Genomic DNA, 26,389 nt, shown 5'->3' with positions numbered 1-26,389 from the left:
CGTTCACATTCACTGCATTTTTTTTTCCTACTAAATATGAAGGTTATTGGGCAAAATATGAAAATTATTGGGTAAAATATGGATGCTTTTAAGCAATTTTTTTTAAGTAGACAAACATCGAAGTATATTATTATTATTTTAAAATGTTTGTGATTTAAGTTTATATGCACGTAGAACAAAATTAATATTATTTTCTTTCGTTAACATTCTATCCTCCATCCTATAATTAACTAGTCAACCAATAATATGAGCTATTAAATTTCATTCTTTTTCTGATCCGTCTTTTTATAAGACCACTCCCAACCATGACGCCGTCACGGCACTTCCTCAGCGCCACATCAGCTTTCTCTCTCCTCTTTTCTCACCACTTCCTCCCATAACACTCCCATAACAAACCACTACCAACCATGACATACTCTCTCCTCATTCTATACTCCACAAAATTAATTAAATAAATTAAGGTACAAGTTTATTTGCTCTTGTACAAGTAATTGTTGCACAAAATCTCTCTCCACTGTCATCAAATATGCTATGGGATGACATGAACGAGTACGCAGTGCTTGAGGGCGGTTGAGGGCGGCCGATGACGGGGTGAATGCCAATGGAGCCCTCGAGGAAATGAGGGGATGACATGGGTGAGGGCGGACGGTTGGGAGTGGTCTAACAAGCTCACATAGTCATATACACCAAGTGACTTTATATCTTTAAAAAAGTTACACTTCAATATACTCCGTAATACATATACTTCAATAACATATAAACGGTTAGGGGTGTTTAATATAATTAAATTAGCTTATTAGCTTATGAGCATTAATATTATAAAATGTCTTAAAAAAAAAACAAAAAAAACTACAGTAACAAATAGCAATCTATATATATCGATAGATCATGGCATTCTAAAATTATTAGTCAATGCATGTATACTAGTCTAAATTAACATTAACATTTATTTCTCAAAACAAAATGACCAAATCAACCCTGAAACAAGATCCTGAAACACTGATCACCTGTTAAAAATCTATCTCTACACAACATAGAATGGTGATGATCATAAACATGTCCACATTCAAAACACACGTGTGCATTGCCAACTATCGCCATTTCACACTCTTTCCTAAAGACACGTGCCGTTAATTTCAACATTTTAACACATACACAAACACTTATCTAAACCTACTACTCTTCTTTTTCTGGCCTATAAAGTCACCTGTCTTTCCTTCAGTTTCCTCCGTACAATCTCACCCATCGGATAACATAACATTCACTGAAACCCTCTCCTAAAAAAATGTTGCATGTCGAAAACAACAGTGGCGGCGGCGGACGGAAGCACGACCGGAGAACAGCTCAGGCGAGTTCAAGAAAAGGGTGCATGAGAGGTAAAGGTGGTCCAGAAAACGCTTCGTGTACTTATAAAGGCGTCCGGCAACGAACATGGGGAAAATGGGTGTCGGAAATTCGTGAGCCGAACCGGGGCAGCCGCGTCTGGCTTGGGACCTTTAATTCTGCCCGGGAAGCCGCAATCGCGTATGATGCGGCTGCCCGAAGACTATACGGTCCCAATGCCCATGTTAATCTTCCAGAAGAAGCTGCGAACGCGCCACCCACGCCTCCTGCAGTGGCTGAAGCCGCTAAGGAGGCGAGGTATAACCGCGCGATTCAACAAATGAAAAAACAGCAAGAGTTTGAACGACAGATACAAATTTACATGCAACAGCAACATCAACAACAAAATGTGAAGGTGGAAAGTTCTTTTGAGACAGTTGATATACCTGATCTCAACGGTCAAGTTGTGGGTGGTCATCATAATAATAATTATTATAATTATAATTATAATAATAATAATAATAATTATAATTATAATTATAATAACCAGGAGGTGAAAAGTGGAGAGAGTTATGTGGATTCTTGTAATTCAACCGGAAATTTGAACGCGAACTTACCGGAATTTGACGATTCCCGGTTGTGGACGGAGGCGGCGTCTACCATGGATTATCAATCGCAAGCAATTGATCCGGGTATTGGTGCCTCTACATACAACGACACAATTGGCATTGAACTTAATCATCCATTGATGGTGTGATTATCTTTCTCCAGCTATAATTAAGTCACTAGAACTTTATTTTAGTTTCTTTACAAGTTTATTGTGGCACGTGACAAAAGTATAGTGTGTTAATAATAGGTTATTATATATATTTAATATTTATATTTATAGATTTATAGTAAATTAATATATTTGAGGAAGAAAAAAAAGGGGAGTACATATTTTGTATATATTTATTTATATTTATATTTATATTATATTATAAATTATATGTTAAGGGTTGTCACGTGATATGTCACATAGGGAATGATATAATAAGTGATGTTGTTATTATTAAATACTCCTATATTATATGGGGATGATTCTCACACACACTTTTTTGATCCTCACACACCTATTTTAACCTTTTACTCTTCTAATAATACTCAATTTGTGTGTGAGGATCAAAAAAAGTGTGTGTGAGAATCATCCCCCATATTATATATTACGTAGTATATATTATATTATTATATAAATATAATAATAATAATTATTTTATCATCGTTGATGGATGATGCTTGTATATTGTACATGTAATATATAATCGTTCTTTAGGTTTTCCGCGTATTTATACGTACAGTTGGCAGTGTGGTACGTATATTTTTGGTATGGTAGTGATCTGATATACTCCCTCTCTCAATTGGCGTTCATTTTTTATTATTTATTATTATTATTATTATTATTATTATTATTAAAAGCAAGGAAGGATTTTATTATTTCAACCAAACATAATACTGAGATTATGGCCTAATTAGTGGGCTAAAATCTTTAGAGCAGTACAGTACATAAGCTTTGAGCTTTTACTTGCTATGCTACAATCGAAAAATCAAAGGAAGAAGGGTTTATAAGCCAATGGTTCCAATCCAATGAGATCTTTTTCGAGCAATGCGTAATCCATTCAAAAGTCTTGAGTTGGATTTCATTGAGGGCCATAGGGCCGTTTCCCTTTATTATGGGTTAGAGAGATTTCAATTGCGCCATATTATATACTCACATGTCCATTTCATTGCTTGCCATATTTTTTAAGTGTTTCCGTAGGCCAAAGTTGGATGCCTTCCAAGGAACGTATCTTTATCAATGCATACATGACATTACCCAAATTACACCAACAAAACAACTGAGACCATAGATCTTTTACAAATGCGCCATGGAGTAAAATATGCTCAACCGTTTCTATATCCGTATTACAAACCGGGCAACGGATCGAATCTATGTCCACTCCTTATCAAGTTCCACTCTTATCGGGAGTCGTCGAAGTTTAGAACGCCAGACGTATAGCCATATATTTTGAGGCAGAAAGGTAACCTCGTAGTTTCGCATGAAACCAATCTTTCCGTGCCTAGAAACGAATTGTCCTGCTTGTAAGAGCTGAAGTAGAAAACATACCATTATTTTGGAGTCTCCAGCCCACTGATCTTTATCTCTTCTCTACAGAACTGGAAATTAAATCTCTATGATTATCGATTATGATTAATAACTAAGCTAAAATCTTATTTGTTACTCAAATATTAGTTTAAGAATTTATAATTGTGTATTAGCGTACCATTAGATCAACTAAATTATTTAAAGGGAAATTTGTCAAAATGCCTACATTTTCGACAATATTTAACAATATGCTCTCAAATTTCTGTAATTGCATAAACGACGTCTTTACACGCACCACGTATGATGAGTGTAACTTGTTACCAGATGCGCGCTAATCAAGCATTGTTGCTGGTTATACTATTATACCGAACAACACGAATCACACATTGAACACCACGCACGAAGTGCGTGGTACATATTGCACCAGATAAGATATGATTTTCAGAATAAGATTTCCTGACATTTTCTTGATTATCAAGATCTAAAAAGACAAAACTGAAATCTAAATCTCACTTTTTCTGATTTTTGTCGTCTATTAACACGTTAAACGCCAAACTCGGGTATCTAATGTATTATCAATGTCCAGTTTCTTTATCAACTACTTTAATTAGTCAAATTTGACGGATTTTGCTCGGTCAACAAGTTTAAAGACGAATGTGAGTTTTTTGTTGTGTGCTTCCATGTTAAATGGCGGTAAACATGTATGTATAATCATAGTGTTTTTAATAAGTCGAATTTGACGGATTTTCATTCGATAAACAAGTTTAAAGACGAATATGACGGATTTTCGTTCGATTATATATATATATATATATATATATATATATATATATATATATATATATACATATATACATATATATATATATATATATATATATATATATACATATATATATATATATATATATATATATATATATATATATATATAATGATAATGTCATTAAATAAAGATTATTCAAGATTAAAAAAATTTAAAAATAAGTGAAAAATTTAAGCCTCATGATGATGTCATTGAAATAATTATTGTATTTAATAATAATATTAACATATTAATTGTATAATATATGAAACATTATGTACAATTTTATGATACAACACTTACATGACCATATGTACAATATTTGAAGCATTATATACAATATTATCGTAAAACGCTCACATGACCATATATACAATACTTGAAGCATTATGTACAACCTTATAATAAAACTCACCCATTATCAAATGCAAAAACTTTAAAACAAATTGTACAATCTTTTACAAAACACTCCATGTAACACCGGCCATTTTTTTTTTTTTTTACAAACACAGCGGAAGACTTTATTAACAAACACACTATAAGTCACGTCATTACATTAATCTGTGTAATTAAGTTTAAGTTTACTCAACGGTGTTACGTTATTACAAAACATGATTTAAACAAAAGTCCACATCAGAGTAGGGTTGTCAAACATGTCTTCTGCAACAGCACCCATCTCGACTAACAGTACCTAAACCTACAAGGGGAGAATATGTGGGGGATTAGCGCACCGCTAAGTGAATGGAATCTATCTAACAGATATATCTTAAGCCACACACAAGCTATATACTAACAACAACACTTGCTAACTATCAACTAGCATATAATAAGACAATACGAGGATCGGCGGCTTGTACGAGCACACGACTCTCAGCTGATCGGGCCTGAGTCTACCGATAGTCCCTGCTACTCAATTCACAGTATAGTTATCCAGATGCAGGGGATGCATCATTCACACTACACTCCACAATCAGTAGCCTATGGACCCAACCTCCCCTAGGCACGGTTGACCTCATACGGACTCTAACCTCTCTTAGGCACAGTCTCGAGTCCCAAGTCTTCCTAGGCCCGACTGGTGCCATTCACACAGTGTACACAAAATTCACATACAACATCAGGCAAACGATATTATTCTATCACGGCAATTCCTACACTATGCATGGTAAAAGAGTCAACCACAGTAGCTTGATATGCTACTTAAACTCTATCCGTAGATAGACCCACTCACCGAATACTAGCAACTAGCTCAGATAATCTATCACTGAGCTGCTTCCTTATCCTTATCACCTGAACATAAGGCAAATCAAGTTAGTTTCTGTCTGTTAATACAAAACAACACAGTACAGAAAGCAGTCACAAAAAAACGCCGCTAAAAGTCCACCTAACACTTATGCATTTTCAAAATTTACATCCTGAACACCAAAATACAAACGGGCAGCATAACGGCTAAAAATTCAACACTTAGTAAAATATTCTGCCCTGGACATTCAGTCGGTTGACTGACACTAACAGTCGGTCGACTGTCGACACAACCGGTCGACTGACCTTCCCAGTCGGTCGATTCACTTGGTATTACATCAATCGGTCGAAGGTAAATCTCAGTCGGTCGGTTCACTCAACAATCGGTTGGCTGTCGGTTGACTGTCGACCGACAGTCAGCCGACTGTGTTCAACTTCCTCAGAAACTAAACAAAGGCTACGGACTTCATGATAAAATCCTCAAATCTCGATCTAGAGCTCGTTTTTAACACCAAAATCGACCACAACTTGTTCACTACTTGTTATAGACTCAAAACCCACAACAATTTGACCATAACAACACTTAAATCACTTGTTTTGACACAAATTCAAGCTTTTTACAAAACTCACACAAAACCATGAATTTAACAACGAATTGAACACAAAAACACATGTTACTTACCTTGATAGACTCAGTAAACGATAACACACACGATTCTAACACCAATTTGAGCTCAAGATCAATGTTTAAGGATTAGGGTTTGGTAGATGGAAGGGATGAAGGTACGGTGTTTTAGTGAATTTTCTAGAAATGGGAAGAAAATACAGTACACTAGTCACTTAATTGAGTTTAATTCCCACATTGTACAACACACGGGTATTTATCAGTTATCTGATATCTTTCGTACCTCGTTAGGCGGCCCTAACGGAGTCCAAATTAAATAAACAAACCTGTTCTGTGACCCTTGTCACAAACTGGTCTTAACCAATTAATAAAATAACACTATTCACATAATTAAAATAAAAGCATATAAAACACATAATAAAACCCTAAGGGTAAAATAGTCCACTTAAAACTAACCGGGTTTCAGTCTGTTACAAATCCACCCCCTTAAGGAGATTCCATCTTCGGAATCTGGTCTTGGTCAAACAAATGAGGGTAGCGGTTTCTCATCAACTCTTCCGTTTTCCACGTAAGATTAGAACCCAAACTGTGTTTCCACTCGATCAACACCATCGATATCTCTTTATTTCTCAACTTAGTCACCTTTCGGTCAACTACACGGACCGGATCTTCCACCAATTTCTTATTCAAATAAATCGACCCTTAAATCTTCTAAAGGAAGGAGTTGCGTTTCATCATCGACTTTACACTTACGAAGATAACACACGTTGAATGTATTATGAATACCGGCTAACTCTAGTGGAAGATCTAACACCACGGTCTGATCGTTCATCACTTCACTGATCGGAAACGGACTAATAAATCTTGGTGCTAACTTACCACATTTACCGAATCTGATAACCCCTTTCCACGGTGAAACTTTTAGATACACTCGTTCACCTACATTAAAGGTTACCGGACGTCTACGCGGGTCAGCATACATTTTCTGCCTGTCTCTAGCGGCTTTCAACTTTTCTCGCGCAATTGCAACTTTTTCGGCTGTCATTTGAACAATTTCGGGACCTGCAAACTGTTTCTCCCCGGCTTCTAACCAACAAGTCGGAGTTCTGCAATGACGACCGTATAACATTTCATAGGGCGGCATCCCTATACTCTAATGATATGAATTATTATATGCGAATTCGACCAACGGCAAATGTGTATCCCACGAACCACCATATTCTAACACACAAGCCCTTAACATATCCTCTAAAGTCTGTATCGTTCTTTCACTCTGACTGTCTGTCTGAGGATGATAAGCTGTACTTAAATTCACACGCGTACCCAAATTCTGTTGAAGACTATTCTAAAAATTCGACACAAATCTGGAATCTCTGTCTGAAACGATCGATAACGGCACACCATGTCGACTAACTATCTCTTTCACGTATAATTCGGCTAACTCACTCAACGAAGCTATTTCACGAGTAGCCAGAAAATGAGCACTTTTAGTTAGAAGATCCACTATTACCTAAATCATATCGTGTCGTTTCTGAGTTCTTGGTAGTTTGGTCACAAAATCCATCGTTATATGTTCCCATTTCCACTCTGGAATCTGTAACTGACGTAACGAACCATAAGGTTTCTGATGTTCTGCCTTCACTTGAGCATAAATATGACACTTTTCGATATATCGAGCAATATCTGTTTTCATTGTCGGCCACCAATACACTGTTTTCAAATCATGATACATCTTATTACTACCCGGATGTACTGTCAATCTGGATTTGTGAGCTTCTGTCATAATTAAATCCCTCAAATCTCCAAGCTTAGGCACCCAAATACGATTGTTTAAATTCTTTAGTCCACGTGAGTCATCAATTAAATCCAATTTTCTTTTGATCATTTGTTCAGATTTAATATGTTTGTCCTCCAAAGCACAGGCCTGAACGGTTCTTAAGCTGTTAATCAAATCTGGAGTTATATTAAAACGAAGGAATTTCACATTTTCACTTGACTTTTTACGACTTAGCACATCTGCAACCACATTTGCCTTACTCGGATGATATTTAATTTCACAATCATAATCTTTGATCAACTCTTGCCACAGTCTCTGACGCATATTCAATTCTTTCTGTGAGAAGATATATTGCAAACTCTTATGATCTGTACAAATAACACAATGGGTTCCATACAAATAGTGTCTCCACAGTTTCAAAGCAAACACTGCTGCAGCCATTTCAAGATCATGTACTGGATAATTCTTCTCATGAACTTTCAACTGTTGCGAGGCGTAGGCGATTACTTTATCTCTCTGCATTAATACACAACCCAACCCAGCAAATGACGCATCACAGTATACCACGAAGTCATCTGAAACTTCTGGTAAAGCTAACACTGGTGCCTGACACAGTAGCTGTTTCAAAATCTGAAAAGCCTTTTCCTGTTCATCAGTCCATCGAAAGGCTACATCTTTACGAGTCAACTTAGTCAATGGACCCGCTATTTTAGAAAAATCTTTGATAAACCTGGGATAATAACCAGCCAATCCCAGAAAACTCTTAATCTCAGTCGGAGTCTTCAGAGAATTCCAATTCATTACCGCTTCTATCTTTATCGGATCAACTTTTATACCTTCGGCACAAATCACATGACCCAAAAACTGCACTTCACGTAACCAAAATTCACATTTTGAAAATTTTGCGAATAGTTGCTCACATTTCAACAAGTTCAAAACCAATCTCAGATGTTCAGCATGTTCACTCTCTGTTTTCGAATACACCAATATGTCGTCAATAAACACAATCACAAACTTATCTAAGAATGGACGACACACTCTATTCATTAGATCCATGAAGACTGCCGGCGCATTCGTCAACCCAAACGGTATGACAAGAAATTCATAATGACCATACCTTATTCTGAACGCAGTTTTCGGTATATCTGATTCAGCAACACGAACCTGATGATATCCAGATCGTAAGTCTATCTTAGAAAAGAATGAAGCACCCTGTAACTGATCGAACAAATCGTCTATTCGAGGTAACAGATATTTATTCTTCACTGTTCTTTTATTCAATTCACGATAATCAATACACATACGCATTGACCCATCTTTCTTTTTAACAAACAATACCGGAGCACCCCACGGTGAAGAACTCGGTCGGATAAACCCACGATCTAATAACTCTTGAATCTGTGACATCATTTCACGGATTTTAGAAGACGCTAATCGGTAAGGAGCTTTTGCAACAGGAGTTGTTCCAGGAACCAACTCAATCTTATATTCGACTTCCCTTACCGGCGGCACCTGGTAACTCATCTGGGAACACTTCGGGAAATTCTGATACTACTGGAATATCGGACACTGTTTTCTTTTCTTTCTTCGCATCAATCATATATGCAAGAAATGATTCACAACCCTTTGCCATCGACTTCTTCGCTTTCATCATGGTTATCAATGGAAAATTATACCCGCCTCGCTTCCCTCGGGCCACAACACGGGTTTCATCGGTCGAACGAAAGGTAATCATTTTCCTATCACACTTAATATTAGCTCTAAGCGAGCTCAACCAATCCATTCCTAATACTACATCAAAGCTAGGAATAGGTAAAACTAAACAAATCACCGGGAAAGACTTCCCTTCGATCTCTATACAAACCCCAGACACATATGTTGTGACGGGTGTGGTCTTACCATCGGCTACTTCTGCACTAACCGGTTCGGGTAACACAGTAGCTAGTAATTTCAACTTAGCACAGAAATCTAGGGACATAAAACACCTATTGGCACCACAATCAAACAATACGCGAACAGATATTGAGTTGATTAGAAACATACCGGTGATCACTTCATTGGTTGCCAAAACATTCTCAACCGACATCTGAAAAGCTCTAGCCTCTACTGTTGGAGGGTTCTTCCTCTTCTGCCCACTCGAGGTAGTTGACCCTCCGGCTGATGCCGAACGCGCCCCTGACCCTGCCCCGGAACTAACACTCTTTGACGGACTACTAACCGCACGATGCCCTGGTTTGTGATAACTCCAACACACACTATTTGGATACGGACATGCTGAAGACTCATGCCCAACAACACCACACTTTAAGCATCTTCTTGTAGCCTCGGAACACTGACCATTATGAGAAGATCGACACGTGTGACACCAATTCCCTTTACCTGATCCAGACCCAGAACTACTTTGACCACTTTTACCCTTCGGTTTAAACCCACTAGACTTCTTGGATTTAGATCCTAATTGACCAGATACTTGCCCACTTTGTTGTAGCACATTACTAAACATTCTGTTTCTAGCGGCCTGAACATCACTTTCCACCATCTTAACCATCACAACAGCTTGAGACAACGATGTAGCTGTTCTAGCAAAAGTTCAGTACTCTGGCAAAATGATATTAACAAAATGCTGGATACGAGATGCTTCGTCTGGCACCCATTGTTGTACAAACCTCAGTCTATCCATATACTTCTCTACTACCTCATCGATCGTCATTTGAGGTGTCATCTTCATTTCAAGAAACTCAGTCTTGATTCGGTTCATATCAAACGGATTACAATACTGTTCACACACCTTCCCATGAAACTTCTCCCATGTGATCATACTCACTTGCTCTTTCGGTATACTGGAAATCAAAGAATCCCACCAAATCATAGCCCTACCTTTCAACAGTCGACTAGCATATGTTACTTTCAGCTTAGATTCACACTGACACGCTTCAAATACCCTTTTAATTTCTCGCAACCAATTGAGAGTTACAGTCGGATCAGTACTTCCAGAAAACTCGGAGGGTTTGCAATCACGGAAGTTCTTATAAGTACATCTTTTGGGTGGTTGCATGTAAGGTTGTTGGAACATTTGTATTTGGTATGGGTTCATCATCATGGCATTTTGGTAAGTAAATTGTTTTGCGGTGGCATATAGTATTGGTTAGGTATTTGATTCTGATACTGGTTCTGGTGCACATTAGGTATCGTTTGAGTTTGCGCGGTTGGGAATCCAGGTGGTGTATCATCATTTCCAGAATGCCTCGCCAACTCAAGCTCATTAATTTTGTCTTCAGCCTCTTTTAGCTTGCTTTCTAACTGAAGGATGTAACTATTCTGATCATCATCAGACTTAACACCCTCTTCTGGTGCTCTGAATGTTCCGGGGTTGGATGGGCCAGTTGCGTTTCTATCAGCCATACTTGTGCTACAAAACAGCTTACACAAAAGCTTAGTGGATAACAGTTAGTTCAATCATAACTAACACACGTATATCCTATTTTCACTTAGCTCCCACTCCCACAGACATGTTTGACTTGCCTCAGGGTTCATGAACTAAATACGCGCATGTACTTGTTGCCAAACCATGCTCTGATACCAACTTGTAACACCGGCCATTTTTTTATTTTTATTTTTACAAACACAGCGGAAGACTTTATTAACAAACACACTATAAGTCACGTCATTACATTAATCTGTGTAATTAAGTTTAAGTTTACTCAACGGTGTTACGTTATTACAAAACATGATTTAAACAAAATACCACATCAGAGTAGGGTTGTCAAACATGTCTTCTGCAACAGCACCCATCTCGACTAACAGTACCTAAACCTGCAAGGGGAGAATATGTGGGGGATTAGCGCACCGCTAAGTGAATGGAATCTATCTAACAGATATAGCTTAAGCCACACACAAGCTATATACTAACAACAACACTTGCTAACTATCAACTAGCATACAATAAGACAATACGAGGATCGGCGGCTTGTACGAGCACACGACTCTCAGCTGATCGGGCCTGAGTCTACCGATAGTCCCTACTACTCAATTCACAGTATAGTTATCCAGATGTAGGGGATGAATCATTCACACTATACTCCACAATCAGTAGCCTATGGACCCAACCTCCCCTAGGCACAGTTGACCTCATACGGACTCTAACCTCTCCTAGGCACGGTCTCGAGTCCCCAGTCTTCCTAGGCCCGACTGGTGCCATTCACACATCGTACACAAAATTCACATACAACATCAGGCAAACGATATTATTCTATCATGGCAATTCCTACACTATGCATGGTAAAAGAGTCAACCACAGTAGCATGATATGCTACTTAAACTCTATCCGTAGATAGACCCACTCACCGAATACCAGCAACTAGCTCAGATAATCTATCACTGAGCTGCTTCCTTATCCTTATCACCTGAACATAAGGCAAATCAAGTTAGTTTCTGTCTGTTAACACAAAACAACACAGTACAGAAAGCAGTCACAAAAAAACGCCGCTAAAAGTCCACCTAACACTTATGCATTTTCAAAATTTACATCCTGAACACCAAAATACAAACGGGCAGCATAACGGCTAAAAATTCAACACTTAGTAAAATATTCTGCCCTGGACATTCAGTCGGTCGACTGACACTGACAGTCGGTCGACTGTCGACACAACCGGTCGACTGACCTTCCCAGTCGGTCAATTCACTTGGTATTACATCAATCGATCGAAGGTAAATCTCAGTCGGTCGGTTCACTCAACAATCGGTCGGCTGTCGACCGACAGTCGGCCGACTGTGTTCATCTTCTTCAGAAATTGAACAAAGGCTACGAACTTCACGATGAAATCCTCAAATCTCGATCTAGAGCTCGTTTTAAACACCAAAATCGACCACAACTTGTTCACTACTTGTTATAGACTCAAAACCTACAATAATTTGACCATAACAACACTTAAATCACTTGTTTTGACACAAATTCAAGCTTTTTACAAAACTCACACAAAACCATGAATTTAACAACTAATTGAACACAAAAACACATGTTACTTACCTTGATAGACTCAGTAAACGATAACAAACATGATTCTAACACCAATTTGAGCTCAAGATCGATGTTTAAGGATTAGGGTTTGGTAGATGGGAGGGATGAATATACGGTGTTTTAGTGAATTTTCTAGAAATGGGAAAAAATATAGTGCACTAGTCACTTAATTGAGTTTAATTCCCACACTGTACAACACACGGGTATTTATCAGTTATCTGATATCTTTCGTACCTCGTTAGGCGGCCCTAACGGAGTCCAAATTAATTAAACAAACATGTTCTGTGACCCTTGTCACAAACTGGTCTTAACCAATTAATAAAATAACACTATTCACATAATTAAAATAAAAGCATATAAAACACATAATAAAACCCTAAGGGCAAAATAGTCCACTTACAACTAACCCGGGTTTCAGTCTGTTACACTCCATGAACACATGTATAAACTTTGAAGTATATTGTATAACTTTCATATAATAATTGTATTTTAATATTTAAAAAAAATTCAAGAGGCATTTTTTTACTAATAATAATTATTAAAAATATAAATACTCAATTTTTAATTAAACTTTATTATTATTATTATTATTATTATTATTATTATTATTATTATTATTATTATTATTATTATTATTATTATTATTATTTATTATAATAATTATTTTTATTATTTAAATATGGTTCTTTTTATGAAATTAATTACGTTACATATGTATGCGAAATATATGTCTCAATAAAAGGTTGTAGTGTAAGCTTTTATGACAAGAAAAATAGTAATTGTGATAAAGAAAAATTAGAAGAGGGTCGCGGAAAAATAAATGTAGTTCATATATTCTGACCAAGTTAAGTACATCAATACGTTTGTAAAAATTACGACAAGTTTCTTAGTCGGAATCCGTGGTTCCACGGGTGATTAAACTAAATGAATTTAGCATTTATATTCATTACATACTTAAAGCATATCAATAAAATGTTTCGTGTAAACAAACCCGTGGTTTCACAGATATATATATATATATATATATATATATATATATATATATATATATATATATATATATATATATATATATATATATAACGACATCCTTCACTTCTTTCATAAGCATTCTTGCTGCCTATCTCCAGCACCTTCTCCATTTTTTCTTTTCCAAAAAAACAATACGACGTCCTCATCTTCCCTAAATCAACCGACACCGCTTTGGTGATTCATTCTTCATCTTCTAATCGTTGTAAATATTTCTTCATATTCGGGTTAAATTCAGGGTTTTTCGTGATTATTTGTTTGCTGGATGAACAAATTTGATGCCTAACCTAATTTGTTATTGCAACAGAACGAAAAAAAATCAGGGCTTACAAGAAAAAATAGGGTTTCTACTCGCTACAGGCTTCAAAGACGCATCTATACTTCACTCAAAACCTGGATGTTGTTTATGTGACGGTCTAAAAGAAAAACTTAATTGTGATTTTGATTCAGACTCATTACACGATGTTGACCTACAGGTATATTTGATTATCTGTAATCATCATTTCAGTTATATGATAATATGTGTTTAATTTTTGGTTAAGATGAGTTAGGATGTTTTTTTTTAACGGAAATGAGTTAGGGTTTATTGTTATCAGATTAGGGATATAAGTAGCAATTTTGAATGGCGCACTAGTATGAGATTCCGGTTTTGGATCGTCTCCGTTTTGATGGTACTGAGGTAATTCGTTTATAAGTATTCATTTTTTAATATTTTTTTATGATTTCTTTCATGTTCATATTATAATATCAACCAACTATGTTGTGTTCATTTGCTGCAATTGCCCTTAGATATTAGCGTTTCTGTTTCACCCTTTTCAACGTACTTTTGAGGTAAAAATTACTAATTTCTTTTCGGTATTATTTGAATCGATTGAAGCTTTAGAGTAGAATAAGGGTTTGAGGGTTTGAGGTGATTGCACTATCATCGCGGACGTATTCCTTATCTTCCGTATGTTGGGTTAATTGGTTGTTGGTTCGGTTATAGTTACCTCTAAGTACATAATTTATTCTATGTAAGGGAAACATAATATAATCTTCAAATATTCTTTATGATATGTACTTTTTATGGGATTCTTATGGAAAGTTTGTTCTAAGCTCCATAATTATGTGTAGAGAATTATAGTAATTGAGACTTTGAAATCATGTTGGTGTATACTATAATATATGCTATATTTCCATTGCAAATGCTGACTCACTTGACCACATGAATCATAAGTAGTTGTACTCAAGATAAAACAACGTTGTGATTCATTAGTACTTTGCTAAGGCTACTTTGCAAGTGTTAACATTTTGATTAATTAGGTGTCAACAAATATTAGAAAAATGACCCAGGGCTATTTTGAAGGTGAGTCTGTTGTGCACTTTCACTAATATTACAACTACTCTTCTTAGCATATTTTTGTTCTTGTCCATTGTAAGTCGAAATTCTCAACAAATTTGAATGATTTATTGTATCATACAAACTAATAAACAAAATCTTATTGAGATGTTTTTAATCAAGTTACTTGCTTTAAGAGATTACGATGTAAGCTAGGACCCCTTTGTGTTTAGGGATTGATTTGTGTGGAATTGTTTATTTATGTGTTTATGTTGTGTTTTGCAAGCAACACAATTTGCAACTGGATATCTTGAGTTACGGAGTATTGTCTAGCATAATTGAATTTGTTAAAATACTAAACGTCTAAGTTTTGCCTTATATTTTAGGTGCATATGTTACCTTCTTTTAAGATCAATTCTCAAATCGAATTCACATCGGTCAGTTATAAAGTAAGAATCATAAAAGTTGATTATTTTTTTTCATGTGTAAATTGGATGTAACACTTATGTGTAACAACCCGACTTTTTCCGTTAATTCATTTTAACGCCCGTCTTTTAAAAAAAATAAAAATAAATAAATAATCTTTCGTCATCTATATTCGTACCTTTCGTTAACAAACGTTCTTAACATTCCCGGTATTGGATTATAACATCTTCCCTTTACTCTCGCGTGTTTAAAATAATTCGACTGGTTAATTCACGCACCCGCTTTCAAACTTGAGGGACCAAAGTTGCCAAGAGGCCAAACTAGTTGACTAGGTCAACTAGTCAAACCCCACCATCCACCACTCTTTCATTCAACCTCCCACCTCCATCTTGATACTTCCATTTTTGCTCTCAACTTTCAAATTCATTCATTCATCATCTAAATTCAAATCAAGAAGCTAGCATCAAAATAAATTGTACTTTTGGAATCCTCTCTTCATCCTCTACAACTTGATACCAATTTCATCTCGTTTGGGTAACTTTTTAAAAACTCTAGATTTCATGTTTTTAGTGTTTTTGACTTGAAATGGTGTTAATTAGTGTCTATGGCTCAAGTCTAACATGAATATGTGTTTGGTTTGCTCGATTTGTTTGTTTTGAGTAACTAGCTTGAATATGAAAAATGAGTTAGTTTAATCTTTGATTTTGGTTGATTAAATGTTGTTAGATGTTAAACCTTATGTGTTAAAAGTGTTACTAGCATCATTAGCTTCGTTTTTATATGTTGGGTGACATGAAAACCTTACATTAACATGATTAGTGATTTTGTGATTCTTGGTTAGGGTTTGATAAGTTTTGATATGAACATTTGAGGTCTTAAACGATAATGAACGTTGTTAGTAAATGTTTAGTTGTGTTGTATGTATGATTACCTTCAAAACGGCATACTATATGTGTACGTTTAACGTCCAAATTGCTAGATGCAAAATTATGAACCTGAACTTTTGATTATGAACAATTATTGAACATTCGACGAGAATTTGATTGTTGTAAATGCTTATTTTTATTGATGATATGTTCTTAGTTGTATTCCTTGTCAAAAGAGCTTTTCAACGATATAAGATACGTGTTTTAAGTGTTTTCGGTTCATAAATTGTGTTTGATTAAAGTTTGGCTCGACACTAGAAAATTTTAGCATTCAGCAACCCAGGTGTTTTTGGACGCCGTCCCACACCTTGGACGCCTTCCAGTCCTTCACTGCTGGATGCCGTCCAGCCATTTTGGACGCCGTCCAGATGGCCTGTCAGGGGCTGTAAAAGTTTGCGTTTTCACGTTTAATTCTAACTATGCTACGCACCTCCGATTAACATGAAACTTGGCCAACATGTTTATATATGATTACTAATTGAAGAAAAAATTTCGGATACCCGACCCGACCTCGTTGACTTTGACTTGACCAAGTTTGACTTTTAGTCAAACTTAACCAAATACTTATGCAATCATTCTAACGTGCTTTTATACTTATATCTTGCATGAAAGTTGACAACATGATTCACATGCTATATAATCGAGTCGTAACGAGCCATATGACTAATTGAACAAATTTCGCCCGACCTTGTGTCGTAACCGGTAATTGATACAACTTATTTGTTTAGGTCAAGACTAAGCAACTTTCATTGCACAACGTTTAAATTTCAAATACTTTGGCGTGCAACTACGGTGAGATCATAGTCCCATCTTTTCAACAACTTTTATTCTTTAAATCATGGGATGAGAAACACATACGTTTTATACTTTTATACTTTGAACACAAGTACGGAAACAAACATTCCACATGAGAGTTAGAACAAAAAGCCTCAATTCAATTATCATTAGTTACACTTTCAGGGTGTAAACGTGAACTTATGTTGTGTGGCTACATGGGCTTGACGAGCCCTCACTCAGGCGGTTCGCTACCGTTAATGGGTGAAATGTATTTTCGGGTATAAGGTAGGTTCTAACACTATGATAACGGGGTTCGTAAAACAGTTAAGTTTGATAATTGGGTGCTCGCGAACGTACAACAACTTTGGAATGCAAATGATTTGGATAATCAACTTTATATTAAATCTTGTGGTTCAATACAACATACTTATTAAACCTATGATTTCACCAACGTTTTCGTTGACAGATTTTTCTATGTTTTCTCAGGTCCTTGAACGCTATGTGTTACATGTTTCCGCACACTATTTTTGATACTTGCTTGGATGTCGAGTATACATGCATACATGGAGCGTCTTTTGACTTCACTTTAATTTGTGTCGCATAAGTTTCATTTGTACTTCAAACGTTGTAACGTAACTAGTTGTTAAACTACTTTTGTAAACTTTGAAACATCTTTACATTTGAAATGAAGGCGGCATATTTTGGTCAAACTGTGTTTTAAAGACTTATGACCACGTTACGGGACCTAAGTTGACGGCGCCATCAATGAAGATTTAGAGTTGGTAGTAGGGATTTAGAGTTCATTGGTGTCAACCCCGAGTCATAGGGTGCATTAGTGAGTCTAGACTACAACCGGCATATAGACTTGAAGTAGGACTTGTTTGACTACTTGTGCATTTATACTTGTACTCTTCTATTCATATCTAACTCCTGTTTCATCTTAAATCTTACGTTGCTTAATTTGATTGACACGCCGTCTTGGCCTTATGAAGTAATGTCGAATGCACATATGAATTAGGGTAATATAATTGCCGGGATTATATTACGGTGACTCATATGGACGTTCTGACATTATAACATAAAGAATTGAGGGCGGGTCTAGGAAAATTTTCTCTCTATCTTTACTCCATATCACGATTAGTATTAACGAGAATACTAATCAACGATATTCTTGCGTTTTCAAGGAACAATGTCTCGCCAAGGGCAACACAATTCTCCTCCTGAAACTCTCGAACAAGCTCTTCAACGAATGATAGCCACATCCGTAGATGCGGCCATGGCCGGTCACTCCTCCATCAACAACAACGACCATGGAGCCAACAATTCAAACGAGGGATGTTCTTACAAGAATTTCATGGGGTGCAAACCTCGCACTTTCGATGGAACTGGGGGGACCGGTTGCTCTCACCCGATGGTTTGAGCAAACGGAAGCCGTTTTTAGCATAAGCGGTTGTCGGGACCAAGATAAGGTCAAGTATTCCACCCACACTTTCGCCGGTATCGCTCTCACATGGTGGAGCACGTATGTGCAATCGGTGGGTACCGATGAAGCCCACGCACTCCCTTGGACCGAATTAAGAGAAAATATGATTTTCGAATACTTCCCGCGCGAAGAGACTCAAAGGCTCGAATACGGGCTAAGAAATTTAAAAGCGGTCCCGAATGACCTCGAAGCTTATAATCAACGGTTTGCCAAACTAGCCTAAATGTGTCCAAACCTCATGACTCCCGAGTCCCTAAAAGTTGAACTTTACATGGATGGCCTCCCTAAGAGCATTAAACACGGAGTAATGTCATCCAAACCCACTAACCTACAAGAGACTTTAAAGATGGCCCGCCAATCTATAGAAACGGTGGATGAACTTGAAGTGCCGGCACCAAGGGTCGAGGACAAATCGGGTGGCAACAAAAGAAAGTGGGAAGCCTCCCAATCAAGCAACTACAATAACAACAACAACTTCTCCAAGAAGCCTTTCACCTCCAGCGGCAAGATAGGGTATGCCGGATACCTACCTTTATGTAACAAGTGCCACAAACATCATCTTGGTGAATGTGGCAAACCATTTTGCAACAAGTGTCATAGAAGTGGCCATTTGGCCAAAGATTGTAAAAGTACCACCCTCGTCCCTCAAAAGGGGCCCACCGCACCAAAAACGGTTGTTTGTTTCAAATTGGCCAGCCGGGTCATTATAGAAATACATGCCCAAAGAATAAATCTAACTTCGATGCACGCGGTCGAACTATCAACATTAACGCCAAGGATGCCCGAGATGACAATGAACTAGTCACGGGTACGTTTCTCCTAAAAAACTCTTATGTTTCTTGTTTATTCGATTCGGGTGCCGATAAAAGATTCGTATCCAAGACTTTTACTCATGCTTTTTGCGCTCCACCACTTCCCCTAGATACTACTTATACCATTCAAGTGGCCAACGGAAAACTATTACGTGCTGACAAATTTTATCGGGGGTGTACGTTAAACTTATTGGGTAAAGAGTTTGAATTTGAATTGATACCTATAGAACTAAGGAACTCCAATCCTATTCGTTAAGAAGAAATAATTTTCCTACAATGTGTATCGATTATCGTGAACTAAATAGAGTACTGGTTGAGAACTGATATCCTCTTCCCCGTATTGATAACCTCTTGATCAATTACAAGGATCTCGTGTATATTCCAAAATCGACCTCCAATCCATTATCATATTCATAGACGATGTCTTAACCTATTCAAAAGTGAAGAAGAAAACGAACAACATCTCCGTCTTACGCTCGAACTCTTGAGAAAAGAACAACTCTATGCCAAATTCTCCAAGTGTGAATTTTGGTTAAACGAAGTCCAAATTCTAGACCATGTTTTTAGTGGTCAAGGTATTAAAGTCGATCCCGCAGAAATCGAAGCCATACGTAATTGGGAAACCCCCACGACTCCGGCTCATATTCATAAATTTTTGGATCTCGCCGGTTATACCGAAGATTCATTCCCGACTTTTCTGTATTCTCGTCATTTAACCTCGTTAACTTACAAGGAAAGAAATTAGTTTAGTCCGCCGAACAAGAGTCGGCATTTCAAATCTTGAAGAAAAATTTGACCACCGCTCCTATCTTATCTCCTCCCGAAGGTAATGATGATTTTATTGTATATTTTGTGACGCCTCCAAACAAGGTTTTGGGTGTGTGTTCATACAACGAAAGAAATTTATCGCTTACGTTTCCCGACAATTGAAATTTACACACAAAGCTACACGACACCCGATCTCGAACTTGGAGCCGTTGTCCTTGCACTTAAAATGTGGAGATGCTATCCTTATGGAACCAAAAGTACCATTTCCACCGACCACAAAAGCCTCCAACACTTTTCCGATCAACCAATCCAACATGAGACAACTACGGTGGACTGAAACGTTAAATAATTATGATTGTGAACCTCGTTACCATCCATGCAAGGCAAATGTTGTAGCCGATGACTTGAGTCGAAAGGAAATAATTAAACCTCTACGTGTCCGAACCTTGAACGTGATTATCCACGCCAACCTTACTAGCCAAATTCGTGTAGCACAAAATGGAGCTCAAATATGAAAATATTTCTAAGTAAACACCCGAAAGGCCTCCCCTCTCGACTCGAAATCAAAGATACTGAAATTCGTTATTTTGCCTGAAGAAATTTAGATATCTAATTATGGGCTCGATCAACCTTCTCATCACCACGTACCATGTTACATAATTCTGCTAATTCATTGTTGCCATCTGATATTACCGGGACCCAAGACAGCACACAATCCAAGGATACCTCTTCCTTCATTGACTTACCATCCTTATGCTTTTGACAAATGGTCAACTACTACTCAACTCCGAACTATACAACTACGTGTACTATCTCGTTTCCACCAAGTCTCAACATTTGACAACAAAATGCGCGATATGGCTATATCAAGATGAAAACTCCTCCTATCATTTCGCTCGTACTTCCGTATAGGGAAACCTTTTATCTAAATTCTCAATGGAGAGAGAGACTCTTCACGTATTACTAGTATTCGCCACGAGGGTGAATAGTCCTAACGAACGTTTTCAGTAACCGATAAGAAACTTGTTCCAACAAACGTTTTCGAGCCCTAACTAACTTGTTCAACTATATCTTAAAGAAATTCTATTCCAACATGGTGGACCATCGTCAATTATCTCGAATCGAGATGCTCGTTTCACTTCTAGATTTACATGAAGCCTTGGGAACACGTTTAAACATGAGTACCGCGTATCATCCACAAACTGACGGACCAAGCAAACGTACGATTGAAATCTTGGAAAACATATTACGAACTTGTATTGTTGCCTTTAATTGATTCCTCTTACAATAATAATTATCATTCGAGTATTAACGCCACACCTTTTTGAAACTTCATGTGGCCGCAATTGTCGTTCTCCTATTCGTTGGGCCGAAGTAGATGGCAAGCAAATCACCGGATCTGAACTCACTCGTGAAATAACCGTTAAGATCGTTTAAACCTAAGAAAGGCTCAAGACGGTCCGTTATCGCCAAAAGAGCTATGCCGATGTTAGACGTAAACCTCTCGAATCCCAAGTGGGTAACCGCGAAATGTTAAAAGTCGCACCTTGGAAAGGTGTAATCCATTTCTGGAAGCTAAATCCGCGGAATATTGATCCTTTTGAAATCTTGGGGAGTATTAGACCGTTGCATACTGTTTAGATCTCCCGACTCAATTAAGTTCCGTTCATCCTACATTCCAAGTATCAAACTTAAAGAAGTATCATCATCCATTTAGAGATTGACAACGCAAGGTCTCGAGGAATAAACAACAACTACTACTTTCAACTAAATTTCGGGACGAAATTTCTATCAAGGTATGGGTAATGTAACAACCCGACTTTTTACGTTAATTCATTTTAACGCCCGTCTTTTTTTTTAAAATAAAATAAAATAAATAATCTTTCGTCATATATATTCGTACCTTTTGTTAACAAACGTTCTTAACATTCCTGTTATTGGATTATAACATCTTCCATTTGCTCTCGTGTGTTTAAAATAATTCGACCGGTTAATTCACGCACTCGCTTTCAAACTTGAGGGACTAAAGTTGCCAAGGGACCAAACTAGTTGACTAGGTCAACTAGTCAAACCTCACCATCCACCACTCTTTCATTCAACCTCCCACCTCCATCTTGATACTTCCATTTTTGCTCTCAACTTCCAAATTCATTCAATCATCATCTAAATCCAAATCAAGAATCTAGTATCAAAACAAACTGTACTTTTGGAATCCTCTCTTCATCCTCAACAACTTGATACCAATTTCATCTCGTTTGGGTAACTTTCTAAAAACTCTAGAATTCATGTTCTTTGTGTTTTTGACTTGAAATGGTGTTAATTAGTGTCTATGGCTCAAGTCTAACATGAATATGTGTTTGATTTGCTCGATTTGTTTGTTTTGAGTAACTAGCTTGAATATGAAAAATGGGTTAGTTTAATCTTTGATTTTGGTTGATTAAATGTTGTTAGATGTTAAACCTTATGTGTTAAAAGTGTTACTAGCATCATTAGCTTCGTTTTGATATGTTGGATGACATGAAAACCTTACATTAACATGATTAGTGATTTTGTGATTCTTGGTTAGGGTTTGATAAGTTTTGATATGAACATTTGAGGTCTTAAACGAAAATGAGCATTGTTGGTAAATGTTTAGTTGTGTTGTATGTATGATTACCTTCAAAACGGCATACTATATGTGTACGTTTAACGTCCAAATTGCTAGATGCAAAATTATGAACCTGAACTTTTGATTATGAACAATTATTGAACATTCGACGAGAATTTGATTATTGTAAATGCTAGTTTTGATTGATGATATGTTCTTAGTTGTATTCCTTGTCAAAAGAGCTTTCGAACGATATAAGATACGTGTTTTAAGTGTTTTCGGTTCATAAATTGTGTTTGATTAAAGTTTGGCTCGACACTTAGAAAATTTTCAGCATTCAGCAACCCAGGTGTTTTTAGACGCCGTCCCACACCTTGGACGCCGTCCAGTCCTTCACTGCTAGACGCCGTCCAGCCATTTTGGACGCCGTCCAGATGGCCTGTCAGGGGCTGTCCAAGTTTGCGTTTTCACGTTTAATTCTAACTATGTTACGCACCTCCGATTAACATGAAACTTATCTAACATGTTTATATATGATTACTAATTGAATAAAAATTGTCGGATACCCGACCCGACCCCGTTGACTTTGACTTTGACTTTGACCAAGTTTGACTTTTAGTCAAACTTAACCAAATATTTATGCAATCGTTCTAACGTGCTTTTATACTTATATCTTACATGAAACTTATAACAACCCGGAAATTTCTGATAAAATTTAAACCTAACTTTTATGTAATTCCAACGATTCACGAACAAATAATTTTAAATACTTAAATATATATATAATAACTTGAAATATAATCTAGAATACGATTTAATTATAATCAAATATGCAAAATCATATACTAGATAATATAGTTGTTATATTATTACTATTATTATAATTATCATCATTAATAATTATCATTATCATTAATATAATTACTAATATATTATAAATATTATTAGTATTATCACTTTTACTAAAATTATTAAATATCATTATTACTGATAATTAGCATTATTTTTGTTATTATTATTATTATTATTATTGATTAATAGTTATTGTTAATATTACTATATTATAATTATTATTATTGTCATTTAACACGTATTATTATTATTATTATTATTATTATTATTATTATTATTATTATTATTATTATTATTATTATTATTATTACAATTACAATTATTACGATTATTATTAAAATGATTATTTTTAATATAATTATTATTAATTTGTATAATTATTAATATAATTACTAATTATTAAACTTAATAAAATAAAATACCTAAATTAGGTAAGATCACTACATATTTTTTTAAATAACCAAGAATCAGTATTTATTTTATTTTTCCCACTATCTGCTTTATATATATTTTTATAAAAATTAGGTATTTGATAAACACGATCTGTTTTTCCACTCATGATCGAGCTGTATATGTATTTTTTTTTTCTCTTTTCTTTATCTTTCGGTTCTAGTTGATGGATTCATCATCACCTAGTATCTTTAAACAAACTATTAAGATTACTGCATTACACGTATGATTAACCACATCATTATCATATATATACTAAGAGAGTTGCTAATTGAAAATAAAACAGAAAAGTTATAAAAAAACTCTCGTATATTCTCTGTTAGTGTTCAATTATTCAAAAATCACGAATTCGAATCGTTTTTCAAAATCTAGAATTGCAGTGTTGTTAGGAATCACCCACGAAAACTACCTGCAAAACATCAAATTCCAATTCGTTGTATTAAAATCGAATTCCTGAGTCAAAGTTTTAAAAATAAAAGTCAAACTTCGTGTTCTTCATTAAAATGTTTTATCAAGATTAAAATATTTTTTTAAGTTATGTCGATTAATTTTGTTGAAGAAGAAGAAGGTGAATAAAATACAGAAAATAAATACGGCTTATAAGTAATAAAAGGGGGATTTAAATCAGAAAAGAGAAGCAGAGGGAATGGTTAAGGTGTTAGTGGTGTGAACAAGAGGTCGCGGGTTCGAGTCCCGTCTTGGGCATATTCTTTTTAGAAAACTTCTAAGGTAGTTTTTATTATTATTATTAATTGTTCTTACTATTATTATTGTTATTATTATTATTATTATTATTATTATTAAGTATTAGTATTATTATTATTGTTACTAGTATTATTATTATTAAAAGTATTATTATAAATACTTGTATTATCATTATAATTATTAGTATTGTTATTATTAAAAATTATTATCGTTATTATCAATTTTACAAAAATTAACATTTTTGCTATCATCAAAACTATATTATTATTATTATCTTGGGCATATTCTTTTTAGAAAACTTCTAAGGTAGTTTTTATTATTATTATTAATTGTTCTTACTATTATTATTGTTATTATTATTATTGTTAAGTATTAGTATTATTATTATTGTTACTAGTATTATTATTATTAAAAGTATTATTATAAATAATAGTATTATCATTATAATTATTAGTATTGTTATTATTAAAAATTATTATCGTTATTATCAATTTTACAAAAATTAACATTTTTGCTATCATCAAAACTATATTATTATTATTATCTTTAGAACCTTATTATGACTATTATCATTTTTATTACTAGTATTATTATTGTTATTACAAAATAATACAACTTTTTATTCATTAATATTATTAATATTATTTCATCAAATAAATATTTATAAACCTAATATATATAAAAGTATATATACAGAAAAATATAACAATTGAACCAAATAAACTTATTCGATTACGAGTATATGTGTTAATATATATATATACTTGTTATAGGTTCGTGAATCCGAGGACAACTCTGCACTTGTTCAGTACCGTCCTATGCATATTTACTACAAACTATCATATCGTATTGTGAGTTTTCATAGCTCCCTTTTTATCTATATTTTTGGGCTGAGAATACATGCACAACTTTTATAACTGTTTTATACATTAGACACAAGTACTGAAAGGACCCGTCCTAATCCACCTGGACGAAGTCATCAACATTTGGTCCCATTGCGATGATCGGCTCCAAGTAATGTCCTTATATTGAGCAAATGCACAGCGGAAGACTTAATTCGTACCTGAGAATAAACATGCTTTAAAGTGTCAACCAAAAGGTTGGTGAGTTCATAGGTTTATCATAACAATCATTTCAATATGTTAATAGACCACAAGATTTCATAATCATAAACATAATACACTCGCAAGTGTATGTAAAGCATTCTAAGTGGTTGAGCACTTGGTAACCATACTTAACATTTAATCAACGTCGCATATTCCCTTTATTATGAAATCTCACTACACCGTACCAAGTGTAGTCACCAAAACGAAGTACTGTGCAACCGTTGAATACTGGTCGTCCAGTC

The 26,389-nt window shown here is 35.5% G+C and overlaps 1 protein-coding gene across 1 annotated transcript; it reads left to right on the top strand.

The window, feature by feature from the left end:
* The first annotated feature begins 1,253 nt into the window (after window positions 1-1,253).
* LOC139893915 (uncharacterized) lies at window positions 1,254-2,250 on the top strand. The gene has a single exon (XM_071877114.1). The coding sequence runs from the start codon at window positions 1,286-1,288 to the stop codon at window positions 2,078-2,080; it is 795 nt and encodes a 264-aa protein (XP_071733215.1). The 5' UTR covers window positions 1,254-1,285; the 3' UTR covers window positions 2,081-2,250.
* The last annotated feature ends 24,139 nt before the right edge of the window (window positions 2,251-26,389 follow it).

Source organism: Rutidosis leptorrhynchoides, chromosome 2 (genome assembly GCF_046630445.1).
Source record: "Rutidosis leptorrhynchoides isolate AG116_Rl617_1_P2 chromosome 2, CSIRO_AGI_Rlap_v1, whole genome shotgun sequence".
Classification (NCBI taxonomy): Eukaryota; Viridiplantae; Streptophyta; class Magnoliopsida; order Asterales; family Asteraceae; genus Rutidosis; species Rutidosis leptorrhynchoides.
Note: the sequence above shows the minus strand (reverse complement) of the source record. Positions and strands in the feature narration are given on the sequence as shown.